General features: G+C 38.1%; 2 protein-coding genes across 2 annotated transcripts in view; one reads left to right on the forward strand and one right to left on the reverse strand.

Moving 5' to 3' along the window:
• The window catches only part of MAP3K5 (mitogen-activated protein kinase kinase kinase 5), a 199,587-nt gene that overhangs the window by 58,955 nt on the left and 112,887 nt on the right, over window positions 1-27,745 (reverse strand). Inside the window, exons 9-14 of the mRNA XM_041739454.1 lie at window positions 27,216-27,375; window positions 24,644-24,797; window positions 17,192-17,299; window positions 10,831-10,880; window positions 8,298-8,393; window positions 5,521-5,602 (exon numbers count right to left, since the gene is read on the reverse strand). Of these exons, the coding sequence (XP_041595388.1) occupies window positions 5,521-5,602; window positions 8,298-8,393; window positions 10,831-10,880; window positions 17,192-17,299; window positions 24,644-24,797; window positions 27,216-27,375 (650 nt within the window). The remainder of the gene's footprint in view (window positions 1-5,520; window positions 5,603-8,297; window positions 8,394-10,830; window positions 10,881-17,191; window positions 17,300-24,643; window positions 24,798-27,215; window positions 27,376-27,745) is intronic.
• LOC121481896 (40S ribosomal protein S3a-like) lies at window positions 19,045-20,291 on the forward strand. Its single transcript, XM_041739491.1, has 3 exons — window positions 19,045-19,135; window positions 19,331-19,889; window positions 20,093-20,291. Exons 1-3 carry the CDS (start codon window positions 19,047-19,049, stop codon window positions 20,237-20,239), a joined length of 795 nt encoding a protein of 264 aa, XP_041595425.1. The 5' UTR covers window positions 19,045-19,046; the 3' UTR covers window positions 20,240-20,291.

Consider the following 27,745-nt stretch of genomic DNA (forward strand, 5'->3'; position numbering starts at 1 on the left):
TCTCTTTGTGTACCCTGGAAAGCGGGTATAAACTGGCTCACAGGGTCAGATGCTATAACTGCCTCAGGTTTGAGTCAGTCATATACCCATTTTGATAAAAAGTGAAATCCAAATGAATATAAGAAAAAGAGGGATAGAAATGAAAACAGGGGGAAAGGAGGAGGGAAAGAGAAAGAGAGAAGGAGGTAAGGGAATGTGGAATATATGTATGTGTTTGGGAGAGGAGTGAGGCGGAAGACACAACATATTTTGTATGGAGGACTAAAAGAACTTCAGTAATCTGTAATCTGTACCTGGCTTTTTCTCTCCAAGGAACTAAAAAAAGAGAGACTAAAAGAGAATGAGTCAATAATGCCTTGGTGATGACACGTGGCTTGATTACATGGTTCATTCTATCACTGACTTAATATTAATTGAAGAACATCCAAGCCAGTGTCACAGCACCTACTCTGTCCCTTCCAATCCATAACCTTCTCTCCTGGTTTCAGAGATTTTTAAATAATCCTGGTTTTATCACATGCAACCTTCAAACCCTTTTAAGCCTTCTGATATGATCGAACTACTTCTGCTTGGATGTCCATACCATGTGAGACTATGAGATGAGACTATGAGCCACAGTCCTGCTCTGGGATGTTGTCTGGTGCAGGCCACCAAATTACAATGCAATGAGAAAAGCTAGGGCAGAGGAATGGGTTCAAAATGCTAGGAGAACAGAGAAAAGGGAGAGGTGCTGTTGAGAAATGACACTTGACTTGCATCTCAAAAAATGAGGATGTAGTCACCAGGTAGGACAGAGAAGAGAAAGCATGTGGAGTTGGGCATCTGCAGATCAAGCCCAGGGGCTGGAAAGGTTGGTCTTCTGGAAAATAGAAAAGACTGGGAATCCCAGCTCATCAGGCAGAAAGGCAAGGCTATGTTACAGTCAGAGGGTTGAGAACATTCCATCGGTGGAAACCTTCTTCTACAGAGTAGCATCAAAGGTGTGGGTTTTTTTTAAAGATTTAATTTATTTACTCATGAGAGACACACAGAGAGAGGCAGAGACACAGGCAGAGGGAGAAGCAGGCTCTCTGTGGGGAGCCCATTGTGGGGTTTGATCCCAGGACCCCGGGATCACGACCTGAGCCAAAGGCAGATGCTCAACCACTGAGCCACCCAGGCGTCCCACATCAAAGGTTTTTAATGAGAGGAGTTGCAGGATTAAATCATATGAGAGATCTGTCTGATGATGACAGAGATGCCTGTTGATGGCAGGAGAGAGATGAAGCCACAGGAGAGGTGGTGAGGCCCTGAGATGGGGAATGACAGGATTAGGTGCCTTGGCTGGAGGGACGTTGCAGTGTGAGAAGGAAAAGAGACAGAGTAAGGTTTTATCCCAGGTGGCTGCTGGGTAGGTGCCCAAGCTGTTAGTGAAAATATGGAAGACTGAGAGAACAAAATAGGGACCGTAGTTGATGTGTATCACAACTCTTATGGCTAATGGCAATCAATTGTTCAATGATTTCAATATAAATTTACTAATCTAGTAAATTATTTAAAGATATGGCTTCATGACCCTTCCATGTCAAAAGGTATCCTTGAGTATCCTAAACATGGCCTTAAATCAAAAAAAGCAGTTTCACTTTCTGTTCAAAAGCAGAAAAGTCCTCTGAAAGTGGTACTGATCTGTATTTGAAATAACCTGCACACTTTGTACAAATCTTGAAAAAAAATTTTTAAGGTTTTATTTATTCATGAGAAACACATAGAAGGGGGGGGGGCAGAGACACAGGCAGAGGGAGAAGCAGGCTCCATGCAGGGCACCCGACATGGGACTTGATCCCAGGACTTCAGGATCATGCCCTGGGCCGAAGGCAGGCGCTAAACCGCTGAGCCACCAAGGGATCCCCCAAAACTTGAAAAATTATACAAATCTGAGCTAGGAGAGCATATTTGAGGTATTCCTGGCCCATTCTCACTTGAGGAATAAAGTCATTTTCACCCAGCCAAGAGTATGAATTTTGTCCAAAGTTATAAAACTGGCTGTTAGCAAAGTTAGAACTAGAATCCAAGGCTCCTGACCCGAGCACAGCAATTTCTGTAGAGTTGGGTTTGATCAGTTGGAGAAGAGGCTGACTATGTCCAGAAGGAGACTGAATCCCTACTGCTTCAAAGAAACCTTGTTACTCAAAAAGAAAAGCAGACCTTAATAAGAGCTTCAAGTCTGTCAAACATCCAGAAATCTAGGGATTAACTTCAAATTTGTAGTTTATAGAACCACCTTATATATAGTTAACGTTGGCCAACATTGATAACACACTAAAGTTAAGGAACATCTGACTTTACCAACATTTTCATTTTGTTGGGACTTAGCTCCTAAAGGTTTCAGTTATAATTGATACACGCATTGAAACAACTTTAATTCTATCACCAGCTGAGCTGATTGGAAAGTCACTATTTTGCATATAAATCTTCATCGCTGTGTAAAGATGGTCTCTAAGTAAATCTTCCTGTTACACTGTAAGGAATGGGAAATAAAGGAATTATTTTGAATCATTCATGGGCTCAAGTTTGAGGTTAGTCTGTGGTAATGATATTAAAGAATTCACTTTAATCAAATATTTAGGATATTGATAAAATAATTTAAATCAAGAATGTCGAAAATATCTAAGATATGTAATCATGAAGTGATCATAAGTCATGTGAAAATATTAGTTCAGTCTATTTAGGGACCTCATATTGTAAAGGTGCTCTGGCTGCAAAGTGATGTTCAGTGAGAGGGAGAGTAAAGATGGATGTCACCATGTTCACAGCCTATAACATCATCACAATCTCTATTACCATTGTGCCCACAGACAGGCCCCAAAACACACCCTACACAACACACAAATGTCAGCAATGTCACTACTTGGGGTTTAAAGACAAACTAGTCAAAACATTTAAAAGAAATATGCTTGGATCCATGAGCACTGGGTGTTATGCTATATGTTGGCATATCGAACTTCAATAAAAACAAATGAAAAAAAAAGAAGTATGCTTGAATTCACTATACATGCTATACAGTCCATTGGGAATACTGTAGAAGTCACTCTGTCACAGATTTTAAATTATTCTGATAGAATGCAAAGGACAGGGTGTAAGAATGTTTTTCTAACATTAAAAGAATAGTATCCCTGCACTTCCTTGAGAAGGGCGAGTTAGGAGCACTTTGATGAATCAGCAATACTGTACTCACTGGTTTTTGTGAGGTCAGCACAGCAACTAAAACCTTCAGGCTAATCCTAGGAATTCCCCTCTTTATTTGGTTGGCGATTGTTCTCAGTGCTTGCAGAAAGATTATCTGACCAGGAAAAGCCCCCCACACAGGGGCTCTTTTTTTTTTTTTTTTAATTACTGTATCCAGGTCAAAGGATCTTGATTCTGTATCTTCTTAACAACAGTTTAAAAAATATCTAACACTTTATATACATATATATAAATAATAGGAGACTGAGTCTTAGAAAAATCAGTTGGGAAAACTCATCACAAATTCTAAGGCAATTAGACCTGTGTTATGCTATGCATAGGGTTAAAGTGGTTCCTAAAGCAGAGTCTAAATTGTTGACTTAAACAGTTAAGAAAACCATGTTGTCTCATATGGTGATCACAACCTGGCTGTGCTATGTGTATTTTTCATAAGATGGATTTAGTTTCTCAAGGAAGGGTATAAAATAAAGGATATCTATCATTGGTTAAAAAAAAAAAAAAGCCAGCATTTTATGACATTGCAGAAGAACTTTCCGGATCTTCCAGTCCACTTGCTTCACCATTTTATGTTTACTAATAGAACTGTTTAATTTTCATTGTCTTTGCTACCTTTTACCTTGGTCGTTGCTGTGCATCAAGTGACTAAATTTAAACCAAATAAAAACAGATAATGATGTATAGCCAAGGAACACTGATGTAGAAATCAAGAGACCTAATTCCTAACACAACCACTTGAATAAGACAATACAAAATTGTAAAGTAAAATATACACAAATAAGTATTTTCTATTACTCCTATAGAGTAGCTAATGCATGGGAAAACATTTTTTTTCCAAATTAGGTCCCATCATCTTTTTATAACTTTAATGAAAGAGCCTTAGGCTTACCTAGGAACATCAAAGCTATACCAACTGCTAGATAATTATAGAACTAACTCTGGATAGAGTTAACACTTGGTTATTATATTTAAAATTTCCTTCTGCTACCCTATCTCTTCAACTTTTTTTTTAAGATTTTATTTATTTATTCATGAGAGACACAGAAACAGAGAGGCAAAGACACAGGCAGAGGGAAAAGCAGGGTCCATGCAGGGAGCCCGACATGGGACTCGATCCCGGGTCTCCAGGATCACACCCTGGGCCGAAGGCAGTGCTAAACCGCTGAGCCACCCAGGCTGCCCAGCCACTTCAACATTTTAATAAACATTCTAGTATGTGGGATAACATTATCAAAGTGATCTAATAAGTATACCAGTCAGGTTGATGCTCTAGCTTCCTTAATTTTACTTTAACATTAGAAATGAAATTTTCAGTATTGCTTGGATTTCTGAATTTTGTCCCAAGTCCAACAACACTGGGAAGAGCTTGGAGAAGAAGGTGGCCTCCTGTCATGTCTGGAGGAGTGTCAACTTTCTGGAGATGCTCAAGTGCTAGGGTCAGCATTCTTGGGACACGCCAGCACTGGGCATTACAGCGATGGAAGGCTCTTTATCACAGAGGAGCCATGAGAGAGAAAATGGACACAATCTAAGAATAGGTGTCTGCTGCATCCTGTGTCCATGAGGCAGAATCGGAAGAGTGGGGTTGAGTGGAACAGTATTTCTGGTGATTGTTATTATCTCCTCTCTTTAGTCCATTAATCTTTTATTGTTCCAGGTCCTCTGTATAGAATATGAAAGAGGGCCATGTTCAGTTGTGCCTTTCAGAATTTTCATTGTATTTTGCTTGTTTGAATTGCACAAATTTCAGAGAAGAATAAAAAATGCAAGGGCACTGTGGCCCATGCATTGAAGGTAATCAACATCCTCACAGATCAAGTACACTTACTATCCGGTAAGCAAAATACAGAAACTCAGTATTTCCAAATAAGAATGCTCTCCAATGTTTGCTTTTTAGCTCTTTTTCTAAAAAGATTTATTTATTTATTTATTTATTTGAGAGTGTGTGCACCTGTATGTGTGAGTAGGGGGAAGGGCAGGAGAGGGAGAGACAAGCAGACTCCCCATTGAGTGGGGAGCTGGTCACAGGCCAAGACTCTATTCCATGACCCTGAGATCATGATCTGAGCCAAAATCAAGAGTTGGATGCTCAATTGACTGAGCCATCTATGCACCCTTTCCAGCTCTTTTTAAATAAGGAATCCAGAAGTTGCATGCAGCATTAAGGGCAATCTCACAGACTGTGGTTCCTCATTCTTCATCATCACTTACATGCCCCCACCCCCGCATGCATCCCCCAAGTAAGACTTTAAATACTTCAAGCCCCAGAGAACTTTAACATGCAACCAGAGTCATTACCTCCAGGGAGTCAGTTTCACAATCACCTTCCTCTGTGCTTCTCCCCTTCTCTTCAGTGATGGTGTTCACCATTTCAAAAAACCTACAACGGGAGTTGGTATGTGGTCACTCATAATACAACTGATAGTACATATGAGCAAGTATGTTCCAACATGACTTCAGAGCAACAGATGGGAGCTAAGAGACTTTCTAAAGTCAGGCAATGAACAAACCATCAGTACTGGCATGAAAAATATGATTTTTCCAAAAGAAAAACACAGGCTGGAAGGATTGTCCAACCTAATGCCTCACTTCAAATAACGGTAATGTAATATATTATAGAATTAGAAAAACGAGGCTAGACAAAGACACAGAAACGTTAAGACTGTGGACTTGGATATCAGACCAAGACTGTTAGTATTTGTGTGATTGCGGGCAAGCTCCTCCACCTCTCTGATCCTCAACTCTTAATTACAAAATAGGGACTACAGAAGTATCTAACTTAAAGGTTGTTAGAAAGATGACTTGACATAATACTTGTAAAGTATTAACAGAGTGCACTCATTAAATATTAGCTGTTATTGTTTTTGCTGATCATCATATTATTATTTAAAATGGGAATTAACAAAAATTCTGAGGTGACTACTGGGTATAGTGCTGGTCACTACAACATTTGATCTCAGTTATTAAATATTTTGCTTTTACTATCGTAAATATGGTGTCCCATAAACACAATCTGCGAAACACTGATATGAATTAGGAACAGCTGGCTTATATGTGTGTGAAAGCCACCTCTTTTCCTCTTTTTTGGTGACATTTTCTTTAGGAACTCTTCTTATGAAGTTTTTTGTTTGCTTTTTCCCATAGACCATTTCAGAGCCAAGAAAAACAGTTTCATCAATTTAACAGATTCGCTCCCTATAACACTAGCTGTGTCTAGTCCATTCAGAGGGAAGGCGAACAGTTCACAGATTTAAGGCATGGGAGGCACCATGAATAGGGCTGATGATCTCACATGCAGGTCATGCTCTGCACTGCCAGCCCAACGGAAGAGCAGGTTAAATGGGTAAGAAAAATCTACCTACCATAACTAAGAACCTTTTTTTCTATCTCTGTACCTCTTTTTAATCGATCGATCGATCCATCCATCCATCCATCCATCCATCCACCCACCCATCTACCCCTCCATCCCTCCATCTAACAAATACACATCAAGTATCTATTAGGATCAAAAACTATTCTGGCCTTTGGTACAGTGATAAGAAACAAAATAGACAAAGTCCATTTGGGAATTTGGAAACTATCTATGGAGTTTGTATGTGGTGCCTACTTCCCCACTCTTCCTTCCTCTGTACACATTTCTTGGAGGTCAATGACAAGAAAAAGAAATTCCAAGTCTGAACAAAGTAACATATACTCTGATGAAGATTAAATATCCTGATGAGTTAGGGACAAAAGCAAATTCAACCAAGAGGAAGAAGAAAGTGAAAAACCTAAAAAAAATTTCTGGCTTTAAAGACAGACTTTTAGATCTGGGTTAAAGACTTCCATCAGCTTTTTACAGAAAAATTTTCAACACAAACATCTCTAAACAGAATATTATACAGTAGGATGGGAACACAGTGTAATTTTTTGGAGCCTGGATTCTAGAGTCAATGTAGTTGGTCCAAACCTCAAATGTTCACTTTTCGGCTTATATATGATTTTAAGCTCATTGACTCTATTTTTTTTTTTTTTACTCTTTTCAATGAAGATGATAACCTACCTAAGAGTTTTTATATGGAGATTAAAATAGATGTTAGATCTGGGGTAAGAACTCCATAAATTTTGGCTTTAATTATCATAGAAACACATCAGTAGCCTTGAGAACTTAAGTAGAAATTAGACCATTATGTGTGCTAGGAAATTATTTCTTATTTCCAGTTTTTTTTTTGCCATCTACTTTACAATAATAAAGATAAAACTATAGCCATATAGTTCTATGGCCAACTATAGAATTATGGTTTTACAAGCTTTTTCTTGGGACTAAGATAAAAACAACTGACTGTATACTGTAAACAATATGTCAGTCATTTAATAATGGGGTCAAATATTGATTGTTTGAATAGGAACAACCCTCAGGAAAATTTTAAGTCCAAGCTGGCTTTTACCTGCACTTTGGTTTCTAAATTGTTACTCACTTGCCTAGGTCCTCACAGTCAGTTACTGTGTCCTATGGGAACATGAAGTACTTAATTATTAGCCCAAGAGAAATATATCCAAGGAGGTTAACCCACATATACAGTGCAATCCACAGATTTTTGGATTATCTATTATTGGTGTAGATCAGATCACTGGCTCTTAACTTGAGCTGTATCCCCACCAGAAAATCCAACATAATTATCAAGGGGAGAGACCAGGCACTTATTAAAATGCACCAGTTGATTCTAATATGAACCAGAGTTAAAAGCTACCATTGCAGAAAATAGATTATTCGAAGAATTCAAGAATGAAAAATTTTGGTAATCATATATTGTAGTAAGTGAGCACTTAAAAAATGAGACATTACAGTTGTCCATTAACTGGTAAGTCTTCATTAATGTTTTGTCTGTGGAAAAATATATTATGACTAAGAAAAAGCTTGATAATTATTAAAGAGAGCCCCTCCATACTCTGATTGTTAAACAGACCTCATAATTATAAACTATTAGCCCAAATGAAATACTTATATAACCACAGAGCCACAAATTCCTTACAGGAGCTACATGTTCACTCATTAATTAAAAATAGTGATCAGGTAAGAACAGACGAATACATACTTTTTACAATGAAGTTCTGTACAGAAGTAGATTTGGAAATCATCAGAATTATGAAGCACATAAAGAAAACAGCATCGTTCTTCAAATTTAGAAATACTGAAACAAACAAGAGGATTATTCAGGGAAATAATAATACTTCTATGAATGTGCAATGCAAAATAAATACTTCTTATATCCAATCCCCAATATGATATCAACGTTTATAACAAAAAGATACAAATAGCACTTGAAAAAGTAATGTTCCCCATACCACTATATTAAAATTACTTAATAGTCTAAGAATTGTCCTCCTACTCATGCCTGCAGATAGGGTCACTTTGGAGTGTTGTTAGCACAGCTAAACTATGGATGCCTCCAGCTTAGCATGGGAAAGCCATCCATCCTGTCTGCTACAGCACCACACTGCGTGATTGATGGGAGGAAAAGCATTAAGTATCAGCTAGCTGACTGAGCTCTGTGATTTTGGTTCTATGGCATCTGTAGAACAAGGAAATATTTCCAAAGTCAGGAAGGCAATGTGTGGAGGCAGTAAAAGCACTTCATTGGTTGTAGAGATTTTAGAGGCATGAAGAAATGTGGAACAGCACTTGATTCTGACTCAACAAGTGATTTCATAGCAATTGAAATAATTCTGAGTCTACCAGTTGGGCCATGCTGTTTTATGCCAAAGGTTAGCAAATATTTTCTGTAATGGGCCAGAGGGTAAATATTTCAAGGTTTGCAGGCCAAACTACTCAGTTTGGTTTGGCTGTTGGAGCAGCCTTAGACAATGCACAAATGAATGAACATGACTGAGTTTCAATAGAACTTTATTTACAAAAACAGGCAGTGGGTCATATTTGGCCTGTGGGCTGTAGTCTGCTAATCCCCATTTTATGCCTTTGCATCTGCTATTCCTTCAATTTGGAATGCACATCATTTTTGACTTTTTAAAGAAATTCTATTCAACCATCAGAGCCCAGCTTAGATCTTACCCTTTTCCTTCCCTCCTTCTACCTTAAACAGAAAGACTTTCTCTTGCACCTCTGTTCCTTGAACATATATACCTGTCATCTCAATAATGACTGTATTGCCATTAGTTATTAAACGTTCCGCTGATGGGTTGTGAGCTCTTTAAGAGTTGGAGTTTATGTCATAGTCATTGTTGTATTCTAGCAGAATAGGACTCAACATTTGACACACTGGTGGTGCTCAATAAATGCCCATTGACTGAGCTGAGCAAGTTCTGAGGTGATGCACGACAAACTGCCGACTTAATTGAAATTTTCTTTTCTGTAGTTATCTCTTTATAGAGGAGGAAGCCAAGAAAACTTAACTCTTTTTGAAGTCACACACTAGAGCTTAAGTTTCTCAACATACAAACTAGCAGTAAGCCACACAGAAACATTCTATGTATATGCTGTAGGTCACAACAAAGGTTTATGTAGTGATGCCATACTTAATTTAAAAAGAATTCATTGGAAAAATAGATATAATAAAGTGAAATTTATAGTACCATACTTTCCTAAATTGTTTAAAAATGCAGCAATAAATAATGAGTGCCTTGCTAATGACTGGTTTCAAAAATTAAATATTAAAAGAGTAAAACTTTATTTGAGAAGGCATGGGTTGGAAAGATAGCTAATGGGTCAGTCCATTATCTTGCTTGTTTCTGTGCATTCGTGAGGTAACAGGTGGTTTTACCAGGCAAACTCCAATTATCAGTGACTCAGACAGCTCTACCAGTTCATGCTCCAACAAAACCAATTATTATTATACCAAAAGCAACAGGGTATTGCATAACTGGCCTGCAGAAATCTGTTTTTTTCTCATTTCTATTATATGGAGACAAATAGTAGTAAACACAAGTAATTTGGTTTGAAATTTCCAAGAGTTGGTTTAGCCTGAGCTTCTACAGAACAAGTATTTAAATGTTTAACCTGTGGCTTTTGGTTCTTGAAAAAAAAAAATCCCATTTCTAAAACCTAGGAAATGGCATTTCCTGAGCCACTGGCATTATGATGGTAATGTCAGAAATAAACCAAACTGAAGGGAGCCACTATAATCTCAAGAACACATCATTAACAGCAACCTCAGGAAGAAAAGTTTGTAAAAAATGAGTTCCCTATAGTCTCATTATTGGCCATATTAATATTAACTGTAGGACACAATCTGAAAGATTTTTTTTTTTTTTTTTGGTTCTACCTAACAAGAGATTAGTTCCTGGCATATCAAAAGACTAGAAAATCATCCCTTAAACCAACAGCTTAATAAGCTAGAGAAGACCCAAGTAGCTCATTTTTTATCTACACCCCAATTCTGGTCCAGAGTCCACATTTACCCCATATTCTCCATATTTTAAGCAGGTGACAAGCACAGAGTCAGTTCAACTAATAGGGAGAGTTTTGTTGCAAATCTTTTTATGGTGGAGACAGAAAAGAAGATTGTGCTTTTTCATCAATAGAAGGATTCTTAACTTCTCTGCATTTTTAAATCCTGATTAAAAGTTCTCTTGACTTCTGAGAAAAAAAAAAAAAGTACCAAGGAAACTTACCTCACTCCCCTGACAGAAGAAGCACTAAAATTCCACTCATGTATACCTTTCTAGAACACAGGGGAAGAACAAGAATAATAAACACTGAGTCATCCAAATGAAAATAACATAATTTTGTTTTATTATTTTAAAATAATACACACAGTAATTTTTCCTAGTGCATAATTCTTCATGAACCAATTATCTGGATGGAAATTGTAATTCATTTCCCAGCCACAAGGGTGATGTTTATACTATTTAATAATTTCTGTACTTCAATAAAGCAGCTTCCAAGAGAATGTAGGAGAATTAGTCTCATTAAAATCCTAAACTTGATCTTTACCAAATTAACCTAGTGACTGTTGTTCCTTAATTTTTTAAATAAAAAACCCAGTGATCAAGGTAATTCAATTATTATAGCTGAGCAATATTTCTTTTCTGAGCAAGAAAAACATTAATTTGAATAAAGTCTTTACAGATGATTATTTCTGAATTATCTTTAGTTAAATTTTCTAACTAAAATGGTAGTTTTATTTCTTCAGAAAATAATACAGCAAGTATGTCTGTATGTACACACACATACAGTGTCCATCATAGCTACAATGTCTTGTGACCTAATTTATACAAAATTTAATATACTAATAATGTTTGAACATAAAAAATTTGATTGTCATATGATAAATCTGGGTGATTGCAGGGCCAAGATGAAAAAAAAATGTGGACATTTATTTTTTGAGTTTATTACTAAAGCTAAGTTTAAATTAGTATTAAATTCATGTTTTTAAATAAATTACAAGATGGATCACATTCCCGATAAAAATATGTCTGGACACAATACAGAACTGACAACATAAATATTTTAATAGAAGTAAAGTAGTTAATACACATGTCCAAGTTTAGCAAGTGCTGTACAATAGTCAATTCAGATTGCCAATTCAACTCTGTAAATGTGAAACAACCAGGAAAACAAGCTCTTACCCACCCACTGAAAATACTGCCAGGAACTTGAGGTCTTGGCTGGGCTTATGAAATGGGTAAGGAAGCCTGTGGCTCTGAGGTGAACCAGAACTCTCCTTTTGGCTGAAGCAAATCAAAAAGCCACAATTTATATCCACAGCACCTAGTTCTTTGTTAGGACCATGTAACTTAAAATAAAAATAGATCTTCCCAAACCCAAAGGAGACGTACTAAAAAGCTAGTTTCAATGCAACACCAGTCAGGTCATGGGCACATGACCTGGATTAACGCAACAAAGGCTGTGCACGCAGCCCAGGAAAGGAAGGGACCATGGAAAGGTGCTCCTGGAATGTGTCTCTCTTAATCAGAGTACAGAGGGAGTGAAATTAAAATAGCACCCTGCAGCTTCAGCTGGTAATTTGGAAAGTTGTTTCTAAATCCTGTTGGCCTCAGGTGACCTTCTAAATATAATTGACCCAGGAGCTGTGGCCATCACCTGCATACTACTTGCAGTGTAGCCTTATCCTCAGAGCCTGCAACTGAGCTGTTCATGAAGGCAGCATCCAGGATCAGGAGGTGGGGGTAGAATGCAGAGCTAATAGGGCACTTAGGCAAACTTGCAACTGAACAGGGCAACTGGCAAAACACCCCTAAGACAGCGCTGGTAAAATCTATCTTATATCACAGCCTGTTCTGGGAATAGCCAAGGAGAGATTTCCCACATTGATTGGGTTGGTTTCGTAGGAAAGGAGAACAGCATTTCCAGAATGTTAGGTTCCTGAAAGGTTGCAAGTGCTGCCAGTGAATGTTTTATTTTAGAGCTGTGAAGCCCGGGACCCAAGATGGAGTCATCTGGAATAAGGCCCATCTCCCTAACTCCCTTGCTACTGGGACTCACCACGTGGAGGCGCTGGCGAGCTACAAAGCCAACTGGTGGAATAAGAGGTTCCTGGGGCCTGTCTGGGAATCTGGGTAAAGGGATTGCCAGAGGCAGAGCTGGAATAATTAGTCTCAACAAGCCCCAAACCGACACTTAAGCTAATTTACTCAGCACAAGCAGGATGTTGTAGGAACTGGTTAGTCTCACGGATCCCATGCCCCAGCTAGGACAACAGTAGGGACTAGGAGTTAATACTGAGCTACGGTGGCAGGAGTTATACATTGGGAGACCTGCAGTTCCCCAGACAATGGACAGACACACTTTTCTTCTTTGCTAACAAAAACTGAACTTTGTTCGAGTTCAGGTAGCAATGGTTTGGGATGGGGGATATTGGTCCAAATTGGCGAATTACTTCGTCCATTCTCCTTCCTAGTGATTGCTTTAGGCATGAACACATGATGCAATTTATGCTACCAAGGAGAGGGCCCAACCCTTTTCCTTTGGATTCTGTGTGTGTGAACTGATGCTTGGAGCTACTATTTAAGACAATGAGAGAAAAACCAAGAGCATAAAGAGAAGCCAACTCAGAATTCGGACACTGTTCAACCACTGAATTACCCCCAGGATGAACCCCCTGCCCCCGTCAGAAGTTCCTGTTATGTAAGATAACATTTCTTTATCAATTAAGCCATTTTTAGCTGGGAGTTTTATAGCTAAAAGCATCATTGATGGATGAGACTATCACATCGTCAAAAATCTAGAATCTGAGGCAAACATATTCCCCTCACAAATTTCCTGGATCTTCTCGGAGTGGCCATGGCTGGAGCTGGCAGGAGATCAGACCTTCATATTCCACTGGGACCCTGCTGCCTGCTACTTTTCCCTGAGAGACCACCAGATAGGCCAGGAGTGCTCAGACTCCAAAAAAGGAAGGGATTCTAAGTAACAACCACTTAAAATATCTTAGAAATAATGTTTCTCTTCCTCAATCTAAAATTTTCTTTCCTGTGCACATGCAGATTTTCTTCAAGTGCTAACCTGACTTGAAGCAGCAACCATCCATTGAAAAAAGGGAGAACTGTTAAGAGATTAGGATTTCAATTTATTTTGGCCTTAAGGTAAAGTAACTCTCTAAGAGCCCCTGGACTCTTAGGAATTGGTATAATGATCTTAAAGTTTTGATAGTTGCAATATAAAGTGTATACTAGCTCATATAACTGTTCATTCCACATTTTAGAATGAAAATCCTGAGAGAAGGAGGGAGTAAAGAAATAAATGTGATAAATGCAAAGCAACACTCTTCTATTCTTAGAAAAAAATGTAAAACATTCTATGACAGGGGCGCCTGGGTGGCTCAGTCAGTTGAGCCTGTGACTCTTGATTTTGGCTCAAGTCATGGTCTCCAGATCAGGGTTCTTAGATTGGGTCCTGAGGGCTCAGGGCTCAGCTGGGAGTCTGCTTGGGATTCTCTCTCTTCCTCTCCCTCTGCCCCTTCCCCGAACCCCCAATTCCCACTCGCACACACGTGTTCTTTCTCTCAAAAAGAAAATCTTTTTTTTTAATCAAAAAGAAAATCTTAAAAAAAAAACATTCTATGACAACAAGAATCCATTTCTTGTTTAACATCAGACCTATACCCCTGCTATTTATCTGTTACTTTATAGTTATTATAGTTGCTTTAAACTAGCATAATATTAGCCAGGTTATCTTATTTTAATTGCTTGTCCTCATTCCAAGGGTATCACTTCTATTTCAAACAGTAGAAAGGAAGACAGTGGTAATGAACATGCTGTAGACAGAATTAGGGTTTGTTAAGAAACTGATGTAACATTCAAAATGGAAATTGATTTAAGAAAGCTTAAATTTTTGAACAAGGAGAATTTTTAGCACAGTGGGGACAATGCAAATGTAATTCTTTTTGATCAAAAGATGGTAAAAGTGGAAACTGGACAACTCACAGCCTAAATCTGTAACTCTTAATGCACTCTTTCCTATCTTCATATATTTATTTCTCAGCATAAAATAAAAATTATCTCTACAACTGTCACAAAACATAAGGGAGTCAATATAAGGCTAATTTTATTCAACAAAGAACTTCCAGACAACTAGCTGGAAATAGCATTTATTTTCCAAAAAATCTCTGTCTTACTTTTTGTTCTTTTTCTGTCTTCTGGCTGTCCACTCATTTTCCTGGCCCTGCTAATTGCTAATTCCTTTAGCCCCATTCTGTTTCCAAGTGTCCTTGGATAACCTTGCTCTTTCCAATCAAGCTTTTGAAAATTTCCTCTCCCAGATAATGTTCATGTTTCCTAACCTCTTAGATTTTGTAGTTTCAACTGGATGATTACTTTAAAAAAAAAAAAAAAGATTTTATTTATTCATGAGAGACACAGAGAGAGAGAGAGAGAGAGAGGCAGAGATACAGGCAGAGGGAGAAGCAGGCTCCATGCAGGGAGCCTGATGTGGGACTCCATCTCAGGACTCCAGGCTGAAGGTGGCACTTAACCACTGAGCCACCCAGGCTGCCCTGGATGATTACTTCTGCTTGTGAGAACATATATGCATATACTTTAAAATAATGTAAATAGGGATCCCTGGGTGGCGCAGCGGTTTGGCGCCTGCCTTTGGCCCAGGGCGCGATCCTGGAGACCCGGGATCGAATCCCACGTCGGGCTCCCGGTGCATGGAGCCTGCTTCTCCTCCCTCTGCCTGTGTCTCTGCCTCTCTCTCTCTCTCTCTCTCTGTGACTATCATAAATAAATAAAAATTAAAAAAAAATAAAATAATGTAAATAAAATATTGTATAATTTAAAACAATGTTAACAACATGTATATAGTTACATTAGTTATTCTTGATTTTGTCTCTAGACAATTCCACCTGGAGTTATGCTGTCATGCAGGCTACAGATCAGGGTTCTAAGGACCCCCTCCTTGTGTTAGACTAATTTGCTAGAGTGGCACATAAAACATGGAAAAACATTTTACTTACTAGATTACTGGTTTGTTACAAAATGATATGACTCAGTACACAGCCAGATGAATGAGATGCATAGGGTAAGGTATGGAGAAAGGGCTAAGAGCTTCCATGACCTCTCTCTCTAAGGCTGCCATTCTCTCCAAATCTCCACTTACTCACCTACCTGGAAGCTCTTTGAGCCTCATTCTTTTTGGATTTTTATGAGGGCTTCATGACAGAAGTATGATTGATGAAACCCATTGGCCACTAGAGATTGATTCGACCTCTCCCTTCCAAGGGGTGGGACTGAAAGTTCTAATCCTCTAATCCCACAGATGGTTTTCTTGGCAACCAGGCCTCATCCTTAGGTTAGGTCCACAGGTCACCTTATTAAGATAACAAAAAAAACCACTTTTATGGCTTTGAGCACTTAGGAAATTCTAAGGGCTTTAGGAAATCTGTGCCAGAAATGGATGAAGACCAAATATTTATTTCAGTGTTTACAGATGAGGACACTGCAATGAGTCATGGTGCCAAGGGCAGAGATCGGATTTGAACCCAGGATTGACAATAACTCAAAGACATTTTAAAAAACTGACACTGATATTTTTAAAAATTGCAACCCCATGCCTCCAAATGTACTTCCCAATTCCCTCGTTCTGCCATATTTTCCCCTTTAACATACTTCTATATTTTATTTATTTATTGCCTGAGTTGACAGTAGGAATTTTTATTATTTTGCATTCATCTGTTTCCCTAGTACCTAACACAGTGCTTGGGAGCACCTGTCACAGAGTAAGTGCTCCATAAATATTTCCTGAGTTCATGGGTAATTGTTAAGGGAAATTATAAAAGTATTTTGGAAAAAAATTACCACAACTCTCACAAAACTACTTTGCCACAAAACTTCTCTCATTTCTGTGGTTTACCCTATGGATTGAAATTAGGTCTTGAAATTTTTCTGTTTAAAAAAATAGTAGGATTTGTACTTGCATTAAAACTGATAAGGTACAGAAGTGGAAAGGGTTATCCAAATGACTGCTAGAAGGGGAAATAAGAGCATTTAAGACCCCTTGAAAACCAGGGCAGCACAGCCCCACTGATACTGTGATGGCACCCAGAGCCAGTGGCTAATCTGAAATTGAGCAGCTGCTTAGATAACCCAACAGTGTCATAAAATGATAATTATGATCTTGCTCATGTAAGACTAGAGTGGCCTTATTCTGATAGGCTTCCTAGAATGAAGATATGCATCTTTTAAGTCATATATTTTAAGTCTCAGTTCTCCGACACATAATTTAATGTATAGCATGAATTTCAAAACAGAGAAATCTTTTAATTTTAAGCAAACTTTGGATGGTTTTGCCATCTACAATAAAAATCTGAATAATTTCAGACATACTTTACTAAATGAGTAAAATTCATAAACCAAATTTAATAAATTTCATTATCACGGGATATATTTATGCCATGACAGATATACACAGTTAACTCTTTCTTCATAACTAATGAAGATATTTGCTGGAATATGTAAATGCTAGAAGGGAGTAAAGTCCTTCACTATGAATGCTCTTGTCTTAATGATTTACCTTGTCATCAGGAAGCACGTGCCAAATAGATATGGTCTTTTCCTCAACTTCATTGTTGATAGACAAATATGAAGGCTGATAGATTTTGGTTGGTTCTAATATTAATACCTTGAGAACAAAAGGCAAAGAAATGAATATTAGGGACTTCAGATTTAAGCCATTTAGAGCTGTTATAACATCACTGAACTGATGTGGAAGATCATTGGATGAGCCTCTGGTTCCACCGCAGTATTAAATCCATTTTAACTCCTACCATTGCCTTCCCTGAGTCCTTTGAGCATTTTACGGTATTATACAATTATCCTAAGTTCCAATAATATACCACCTTTTTTGCTAAAGAAATTAGAAATGAATTTTTGAAGTCCCTATATTGGTTTGGCTATCCCCAGGGAATCTACTCTAATGATATATTTTTAAGGTCTTCTTTCATCTTACAGTTAGTGCAAAATCTATTTCTATAAATATAAATGTGTCCCCAAAAGGCAGAAACGTGGTAAAGCAAATAATTCCATACATAGAAAAGATTCCATATGCAGAGTGTTACATACTATTTTAGGTTTTCTCCTGCCACACCTTCATCAAGATGTGGTAGTATGGTTTTCATACCTATGTAAATGGATTGAGAAATGATTTTGATTACTGAAAGAGTTTTATATATGAGCCAAAGCAATGGACATAGCTGTATGAAATAATAAAAATGTTTTTTGTATTGTCTTCAAAATAAAACTGGAATCTTCAATAATGATATATTTAGCCTTGTGAAAGAGAAAGAGAGAAATAAAGCTTACTCCTGTTTTGGAGATGTACGAGGTGTATATAATAAGTGAGTTGAGAACACTCTCAAAGGATGTAGGGCATTATTACTAGTATCTGATAATAGGTGCAAATAAAATTAAGAATGAACTGATTTTAAAGGTGATGCAACTATTATCTATTTATACAGATGCTTAAAAGCACCCACCTAGCTCAAATTTCCTATGCAGTCTTAAGTAGGAGTATTTAAAAAGGAAAGGAGAACCGATACTAAACTATCAGAGAAACTAGAATAGTTCCTTCTACCCTATTGCTTAAAACTCAAGAAAACTGGCTTTTAGAAAGAATCTTGTGTCAAGAAAGTTGACCAGATAAAAGTGGAAGGAAAACCCTTCAGAAGACTCCATCAGCAAGGGATTATGGACTCATAATACACTGTAATCTAAAGTACAATTTGAGCAAGAAAGCACATGGATTAGCAACCCGACTCTTGGCCATCCACTACAAACCTAGTGTACCGAATTTACATTATATTTATCACAATGGTAAAATATATTTAGAGTACAGAGAACTACAGAGAGGGGATTAGGGAAACAAAATTTTCTTTACTTCTGAGTATAAAAAAATTTAAAGGGCTTAATTCGTGGTCAGGCTCTAGTTATGAAAATATGATAGAACAGACCACAAATAAAGTACAGTCAGAGCCCACTGAAGAACATATTTTGATTTAGGAAGATACCAGGTGAATCTAGGTCCAAATTCCAATCAACAGAGAATGAAGTGGTACTGATTAATAATAGAAATAAATTTTCAATTGAAACTTGGCAGGATTGGTGTTCTAAGATCTGAGTATCATGGGCAGCCCCGGTGGCGCAGCGGTTTAGCGCCGCCTGCAGCCCAGGGCGTGATCCTGGACACCCGGGATCGAATCCCACGTCGGGCTCTCTCTATGATGCCTGCTTCTCCCTCTGCCTGTGTCTCTGCCTCTCTCTCTCTCTCTGTCTCTATGAATAAATAAATAAATAAAATCTTTAAAAAAAAATAAAAATAAAATCTGAGTATCCCAGTGTTTGTGAAATGAAAATTAATAGGGGGCAGCGCCATGGCGGTCGGCAAGAACAAGCGCCTTACGAAAGGCGGCAAAAAGGGAGCCAAGAAGAAAGTGGTCGATCCATTTTCTAAGAAAGATTGGTATGGGGATCCCTGGGTGGCGCAGCGGTTTGGCGCCTGCCTTTGGCCCGGGGCACGATCCTGGAGACCCGGGATCGAATCCCACGTCAGGCTCCCGGTGCATGGAGCCTGCTTCTCCCTCTGCCTATGTCTCTGCCTCTCTCTGTGTGTGTGACTATCATAAATAAATAAAAATTAAAAAAAAAAGAAAGATTGGTATGATGTGAAAGCGCCAGCTATGTTCAATATAAGAAATATTGGAAAAACACTAGTCACAAGAACTCAAGGAACCAAAATTGCGTCTGATGGTCTCAAGGGTCGCGTTTTTGAAGTTAGCCTTGCTGATCTGCAGAATGATGAAGTTGCATTTAGGAAATTCAAGCTAATCACTGAGGATGTGCAGGGCAAAAACTGCCTGACTAATTTCCATGCCATGGATCTTACCCGTGACAAAATGTGCTCCATGGTCAAAAAATGGCAGACCATGATCGAAGCTCATGTTGATGTAAAGACTACCGATGGTTATTTGCTTCGTCTATTTTGTGTTGGTTTTACTAAAAAACGCAATAATCAGATTCGGAAGACCTCTTACGCTCAGCACCAACAGGTCCGCCAAATCAGGAAAAAGATGATGGAAATCATGACCCGAGAGGTGCAAACAAATGACTTGAAAGAAGTGGTCAATAAATTGATTCCAGACAGCATCGGAAAAGATATAGAAAAAGCTTGTCAGTCTATTTATCCACTCCATGATGTTTTTGTTAGAAAAGTAAAAATGGGGATCCCTGGGTGGCACAGCGGTTTAGCGCCTGCCTTTGGCCCAGGGCGCGATCCTGGAGACCCGGGATCGAATCCCATGTCGGGCTCCAGGTGCATGGAGCCTGCTTCTCCCTCTGCCTGTGTCTCTGCCTCTCTCTCTCTGTGACTATAATACATAAATAAATAAAAAAAATTAAAAAAAAAAAAAGAAAAGTAAAAATGCTGAAGAAGCCCAAGTTTGAATTGGGAAAACTCATGGAGCTTCATGGTGAAGGTAGTAGTTCTGGAAAAGCTACGGGGGATGAGACCGGTGCTAAAGTTGAACGAGCTGATGGATATGAACCACCAGTCCAAGAATCTGTTTAAAATTCAGACATTTAATGGTGACAAATAAAAACATATTTGTGATGTTTAAAAAAAAAAAAAGAAAGAAAATTAATAGGGAATAAAAGGCAGATTTTTCCAAAATACCATCCAAGTCACTGTACTGACAAAGGTGAATATATGCCTTGTTTCCTAATTATGTGGGCATAGAGTTTAACATGAGAAAAGCACAACACCAGGTTATCTCCCCTCTTCTTAAATTATGTCTTTATTGTTGTCTCAAATATTTCTAACAGATAAAGTCTGGCCTATGTTTTCCAATGTCGAGATAGGGAGTAAAAATCGGTTGTAATTATCATTGTGTAACCTTTGTCAAGCCCTTTGATCTGCCCTTGAAATGACAAAATGGAAGGAATTTGTAGCATGCATTCTGGAGGTCACAGAAAGAAGGAAGAAAGAAGAGGAATCTGACAAAACCAGCTAGCGACAACTCGCTTGAAAGTATAAACATTCTTGCTTTTAGTTTCTAAACTTGTGTATTGGTTCACATTAAAATCAACTGCTAAAACATTTTTTAAAAAATAAACAGCTTATGTCTTGTATCTGAAATGGGAAGGAACGCAGTAAGACCCATAAAGTATACAGGGTAGACAGTAAAGATAGGTACATGTCTCAGCTCCTACAAGAGTCCATAAAAGCACCACACTCCCCTTCCTCTTACCTGGGGTGAGGGGGTGATGGTCTCCTAACTTTTCAATGTAGGAAGGAAAGAAATATACACAGAAGAGAGGTGAAAAAAAAAGAATCAAATAATAATAATAAAGGAGGGGACCATTCAAATCACTTTGCAAAGAAACTTTTGTCTGTTTCCTTTTACCCAGCATCACTGTTATTTCTTAGAGTAAGAACAGATACAGTAGTGAAATAAATGGAAACAATCAAATAAAATCTTTTCTAATAGAAGTCATCTTGGTTTTAGTCAGATCCACTTTAAAAGAAGGATAATGTTATTACCCCAATCAAGACCTACTGTGGCCCTTCTAAGTATGAGCCAATGTTGCTACTCCATGGACACAATGAGTTAGTGACTAACATGGTACCACAGGTACTAGAAACCTGCCTTTCTCCACACAGTGGAATATGGGGAGCAAATTCTTATGGTCGCAGGGAGTAGGCCCAGTGGGAAAGGCAGATGAGTGAAGCAGGAATGATGGGACTGTAATCAATATCCAGAATGGAGCAGATAGTTGACTTAGTAGGTTGTTGCTTTTGGAGAAGACAGTCACCAGTTGCCAGTCCCTTTAATTTCTCAACAACTGAAAATCTAGATTTTTGTGAACTCTCCTTATTTTTCACTTATTTTTTTTATAAGCTCTATTTTTCAGTGGAAATATTCTACCTTTTCATCTAGTTTGTCATCTTTTCCTCTATCTTCTCTAACATAGTAATTATTTGAAGTTCTTCTCTGGTAGCTTCAATATGTGAATCACTTCTTGGCCTGCCTCTATTGGCTGTTTTAGCTTTTCATTATCTGTCAGTTTTTTTCTGCTTCTTAGAATGTCCAATAATGTCCAATAATCTTTGAATATTAGAAAAGTAAAAATGCTGAAGAAGTCCAAATTTGAATTGGGAAAACTCATGGAGCTTCATGGTGAAGGTAGTAGTTCTGGAAAAGCTACGGGGGATGAGACCGTAAAATGGAAATGTCCAATAATGTCCAATAATCTTTGATTGTGTCTGAATGACACAATGCAGAGGCTCAGGACCATATCTTTCCACAGGTTTCTCTACTCCTGCCCCCTAGCTAGCAGCCAAATTATTAGTGCATCATCTTGATCTTATCAAGGCTTACTTTTATTACAGCTTTGTTAGGGTAGGTCTTTTAGTTTTGCCTTTATTCCCAGGGCATGGGCTTTTTCTATGTCTCCTCTAAATGTTTGGGTGTTTACCAAAGTCTCATCATTCTGGCTAAACCCAAAGTCCAACATCTTATCTCTGAATTGTTTAAGCTCTGGGATATCTACTCAACTCTCAACCTTCCAAAGAATGCTCTTTACCACTTCTGGTCCTGATCTTCTAAACAGCAAGGGGATTTACCTTGGTAAGGTTTACTTAAGCCATATAGGTTTCAGCTAAAACCCAATTTTAGTCAAATCCTGGGATCAGTAGTTCTGTTTACTTACACTGTGCTTACCCCTTGTTCACACTATCTAGAAGTTGCTCTAGGACTCCAGTAAATTACCCAAGTAGAATCCTGAGATTCATTCTTCAAAATTCCCCCTTCTCCAACACCTTGCCCCTCATATTCCAGCTGTCTTAGAGTCCCAAACACCTCTCCCTGTCTGCTCTGCCAGAGAGAATCCCACACCCTGCTACGGCTCCACTTCCTTGGGCTGCAGCCAGAAAAAGGCCTTAAGAGAAAAAAAAGTAGGTGAAGGTGGGACTCACCTCAAGTACCTCCCTGCCCAAAGATCACAACACTGTGATCATTGCTTATTTAATGTTTACAAACAGTATTTTATATATTTTGTTCAGATTTTATAGTTATTTATGGCAATACCAATATCATTTACAGCCAGCACTGAAGATCGAACTCTCCTTATTTTTTAAATTTTGGCAACAAATTCTGTTTTTTTTTTAAATCATCAGGTGGTCTTTTAGACACAAACTTAATCATATCCACAACCCCACACAAAATAAGAGAAATACTAATAAAATGATCCCAATGTACCATTTTTTTCATCTGTAAGTTTAGCTAAAGTACAAAGATGACAAATACACTTTTTGAGAAAGACTTTGGGAAAGCAGTCAGTCTCATATGTTGCCAGTAAGAGTGTCAATTGATACAATTCCTATGGAGGGCAACATGGCAATATTAATTCCACTTCTGGGAATTTACCTTACAGATTTATGTGCACATGTGCAAAACAGCAATGGCACAACAGTGTCTCATTTTAATTTGCATTTTTTGGACCACCCAGTGAGATTAATTATCTTTCCACATGATTTGCCCATTTCCTTTTTCTTTTGCTTACCAATTAGTAGTTGTTTTTTTTTCTTTTTTCATTATTAGGCAAATTGATAACTTTGCTGCATTAGTATTAAATATTTTATCCCTATCTAGCGTTTGCCATGTTTATGGTGTTCTTTACTGAACAAAAGTTAGAATTTTTAATGAAATCAAATTGGTCAACATTTGCCTTTAGGGCTATAGGTCCCTTTCTTGCTTAGGAAAGCCTCCCTCACCTAAGTATAAACCTATATTCTCCTAACTTCTCTCTTAATATCTTCTAGTTTTATTTTTGACATATCATATTATGACAGACAAATCCATATTAAATAATTTAAATTAGCCCAGAATAGCTAAGAGGAGTGGTTTCCTTTCATAGCCAATTTTCTAGTCAATCAAGTCAACAGTCAACTAAATACAGATAGTTCTGTGCTGTCTTCTTTTACTGCATTTGCTACCATCAGAGCACCAGCTGCAGGCACACTGCCAGCTCACTCCGAGAGAAGTATTTTCCTAGGCTACACATTATCTAGGCTAGAAAACAAAGTGTTTTTAGTTTGAAAGGCTTTTCAACTGAAGATCCTGCTGAGCTTAAGGCTTCATTGGGAAGGAAAAGTAAAGAAAGCATGTTAATGCCAGCAACAGATTTAATTAAATGAAACAGATGATCCTATAAACAAGTATTAGAGAACAAGATTCTATAAAAAGAGTTGAGAGTTGTCACCACCTGAGTATGGAAGATTGGACTAGAGAGCTCACACATAGAGATTTATGGGATCACTTGGATGTGGGAACAGATTAGTGAATACAGTGACTGGGTCAGTGGTTCTAGAATTGGGTGCTAAAGTGTATACTGCTTTGGGTGATATTCTGAGAACTCTCAGGATGGGAAAGGCACCAGCTTTGAGAAGATGAATACATTTTTAAAAGTGTGTTGCCTCTACTATACATATATCTGTATCTATATCTAGCCAAGATGAGTTACAAATCAGAAGCTTTGAGTCATTTTTCATGGGGAAATGATTAGGACACTACATCTAACTCTGACTCATGTGGATAATGAGTGGTGGAGATGGAATAAACACCCAGGTGAACAGCAGCACTTTTCACCACAATAATGGTGCTGACATTGATGACAATGTTAACACAACTGTAGTATGAATTAACAGCAACCTTGTGTCTGGTCTGAAGCAATATGTTGACTAACAGGCTAAGCAAGAGGCAATCTTTTCTTGGAAAGCACACTTCACAACTTTTCAAAAGAAATCATCAAATTCCATGGCAAAAACATAAAAATATCACTTCCCTGATTTTGGGAAGTCATTTAAAAAAAAAAGTAACACTAGTACTGTTACAAATACAGTGCAAGATGTTCTTTAAATTAAAGAAACAAAATAGGGATGTACCTAAAGTTAAGCTAAATGAAGAGTACTCACTGGAAACCTAACTACGGTAACATCTGTCTTTGTGGCTTCGACCAGGAAATCCATCCAGAAGTCCACGAGCTCCTGTTTGGCCACAGGCTGGTCTGTAGTCAGTTTCACAAAATGCTTATATATCAAAATTGTCTCTACAATAGATTTGAGGTACCTAAAAATGAAAAGATATAAAACACATAATGGGCAAATTTAAATATAACGTTAATATTTATAGATTCAGATTGGTCCAATATTATTCATTATTTCTTATATGCCATGTACTTTCACACATATTATCTCATTTAAATCTTCTAGAAATTCAATGAAGCAGGCTGTTTTTTAAAAAGATTTATTTACTTATTGAGAGGTGGGGGATAGACAGTGTAAGCATGAGCAGAAGGCGCAGAGCGAGAGGGAGACAGAATATCAAGCAGACTCCCCACTGAGTGCAGAGCTGGATGCAGGGCTTGATTTCATGACCCTGGGATCACCACCTGAGCTGAAACTAAAAGTCAGCTGCTTAACTGACTGTGTCATCCATGCGCCCCAATAAAATAGGCTGTTTTATCCTCATTTTAAAGATGAGTAAACTGAGGCATAGAGAGCTTAAATTGCTTGGACTGGATGATACATCTACTGAAAACATGCCTTTTAAAATAACGCCTATCCTCTCTTCAAGGGAGTGGTTAATGGACTGGTTTTAAAATATGCTTCCTTGAGAAAGCTTTTCAAAATACACCCTTCATGAAAGATCATTATTTTCTTTTGAAGCAACTCAGCTTATATATTATACAATATCCTCCAACCTAACAAGACAGATGGTGCCTCAAAGGAAACAGCTAGGAAAAAATGAGAAGCACGATAATTCTGAGATAATGGGTAGGCAAGCACTTTGCAAACTATAAATATGGAAATTAACATTAAGTGAATGGAAACTTAAGGCATTATTTTGCAGTTGTTATTACTATTGCATAAAATAATGTCTTCTCTGTTGTTAACAGAAGCTGCAACACCTCAAACCAGAGCTCTTGGACCTATGCTTCAGTCCCCTTCTGTACCATCTGAATGATCATTGTAAAATAAATGATAAATTAGGCTGCATGTAACACATGCATGTAACACATGCATTGATAGCATTCCTTGCTAAATGCCTACTGTAGACATCTCACTGACAGGACTGCCCCGTCCCTAAGTAGCATACAGTGCTGATGAGACAGAAATGTAAAGGTATAGCACAGTGACCTACATATCCATGAGGCTACAACTACAGAAATATGACTAACAAAAGCCATACAGTCCCTACTGACAGAAATACGATTTTAAAATGACAGAAACACAAAAGCAGATCTCATGAGACGAACTAATCACACGTATGTATACAATGACACCACGTCCTTTCATCTGGATGCAGGAAAAGGTTTTAGGGCAGGGTCTTGTCTGTAGGCAGATGTGATTTAGGAGTGTCCCCAGGTGGAGAAGGTGGCAGAAGAGAGGCATGCTCCGTGCATGCCGAGCCATGAATGCATGAAGCCACAATCTGACACGTTCAGTGTGACTAGAGAACAGTGTCATTGGGGTGTGTGACAAGATCTGAGGCTGGAGTGACTAAAGGCAAACTTTGTTTGCCAAGGCAAAGAGGTGGACTTTATCTCTTAGGTTGTGAAGAGCCATTAAACTACACCGATTTATGGATTTCAGTGGCAGGAAAGGATCAGACATCAATTTTAGAAAGATCAATATCGGTGTGACACTGGGGAGGGTTAACTAATGAGTAGATTTGAATGTGAGGGAAGCTTTTGGGAAGCCAGGGGGACCTACTGTGGTAAGCATCTCCTCCAGTGGTTCCTCTGATGAAAACATGTCAGTGGCCCTGGCTCTGAGCCAACCTGAGCCTTTCTTGATATCGTGGTTAACCTTTTAAAGCCTTTACAGCTAGTAATCATTACCTGTGATGCATAATAAAATTAGCATTGTTTTCCAAAATAGTCTTAAATGCAGTCCTAAATGCTTTCCTCTCTTCAATTACCATATACCTTATGATGAGACTTGGGGCACTCGAAGAAAATTTTGAAATTAGGAAAACACACACATATAAGAAACATTTGAATGTATGAATAAGCTTTAAGCATAAAGAAGTAAAAAGCAAGAATGAGAATCCTCAAACTGAGATTAGATCAATAAGAGAACAAAGGGTGTATGTTTGGGACAGAAACATGGGAGGCTGACACAGAAATCTGTGAATCTACCAACTTGATTTGCAGGTGTCAATTTTGGCCTCCTATGGGTAACACTGGAGGTAACTCCAGTGTTTGGTAACTCCTATGGTAACGTGGGCTAGCGGGTAGGTGAGTGTCATGAAAAGGCTAAGCGAAAGGCAAGCAGAAATCATCTACAGCCAGTCATCAGAATCTATATTCAACACATTTGATTTATGAACATCAGTTTTCCCTCTAAATTCTCCATTTCATTCTGGAAGCAAATAAAATCATCTAATCATCAGTTCAACAAATATAACAATTTGGAAATAAGTGATAAGATAAATAATTGTTTATTAAAGCACTTGTTTAAACACATAACCGTTTACTATTACCATGCGGGTGTCTTCAGCTTAAAAAGCTTTTCAGATGCTTGGATGACTCTCATGTGATCGTTGGCCAAGACACTGGCACCCAGAAAAAATCCAACTTCCCAGTAGCTCTGGAGTTTTTCTAAGTTTCCCTTTTTACCAAGGAGGCTACTCAGCTTCACTCCTAGAAGATAATCAGGGAAGTACAACGTTACAAACACACAGCATCCAGGCAGAGCAGACTTTTAATTAAAAAACAAAATTAAGCTTTCATTCTTCCTTTCAGATTCAAGTAGCTTTAAGTTTCAATTATAAAAGGGGCTTAAGTTCATGTAAAAAAAAAAAAAACAAAGTCCCTTTAATTTGAAGATCCAAAGATAACTGCCACTGTCACTTTGATGTACATCATTCCAGAATTTTAATGTATGCCTTCATTGCATGGGGATAAATTAAAAGGTGATAATATCTTGTTATGTAACCACCTTGCTTCCCCTATAATATCAAGGATTCTTTAGTTACTTGAAAGGGAAATATGCTACACTATCACTCAGTTG

This window comes from Vulpes lagopus, chromosome 2, assembly GCF_018345385.1.
Source record: "Vulpes lagopus strain Blue_001 chromosome 2, ASM1834538v1, whole genome shotgun sequence".
Lineage (NCBI taxonomy): Eukaryota > Metazoa > Chordata > Mammalia > Carnivora > Canidae > Vulpes > Vulpes lagopus.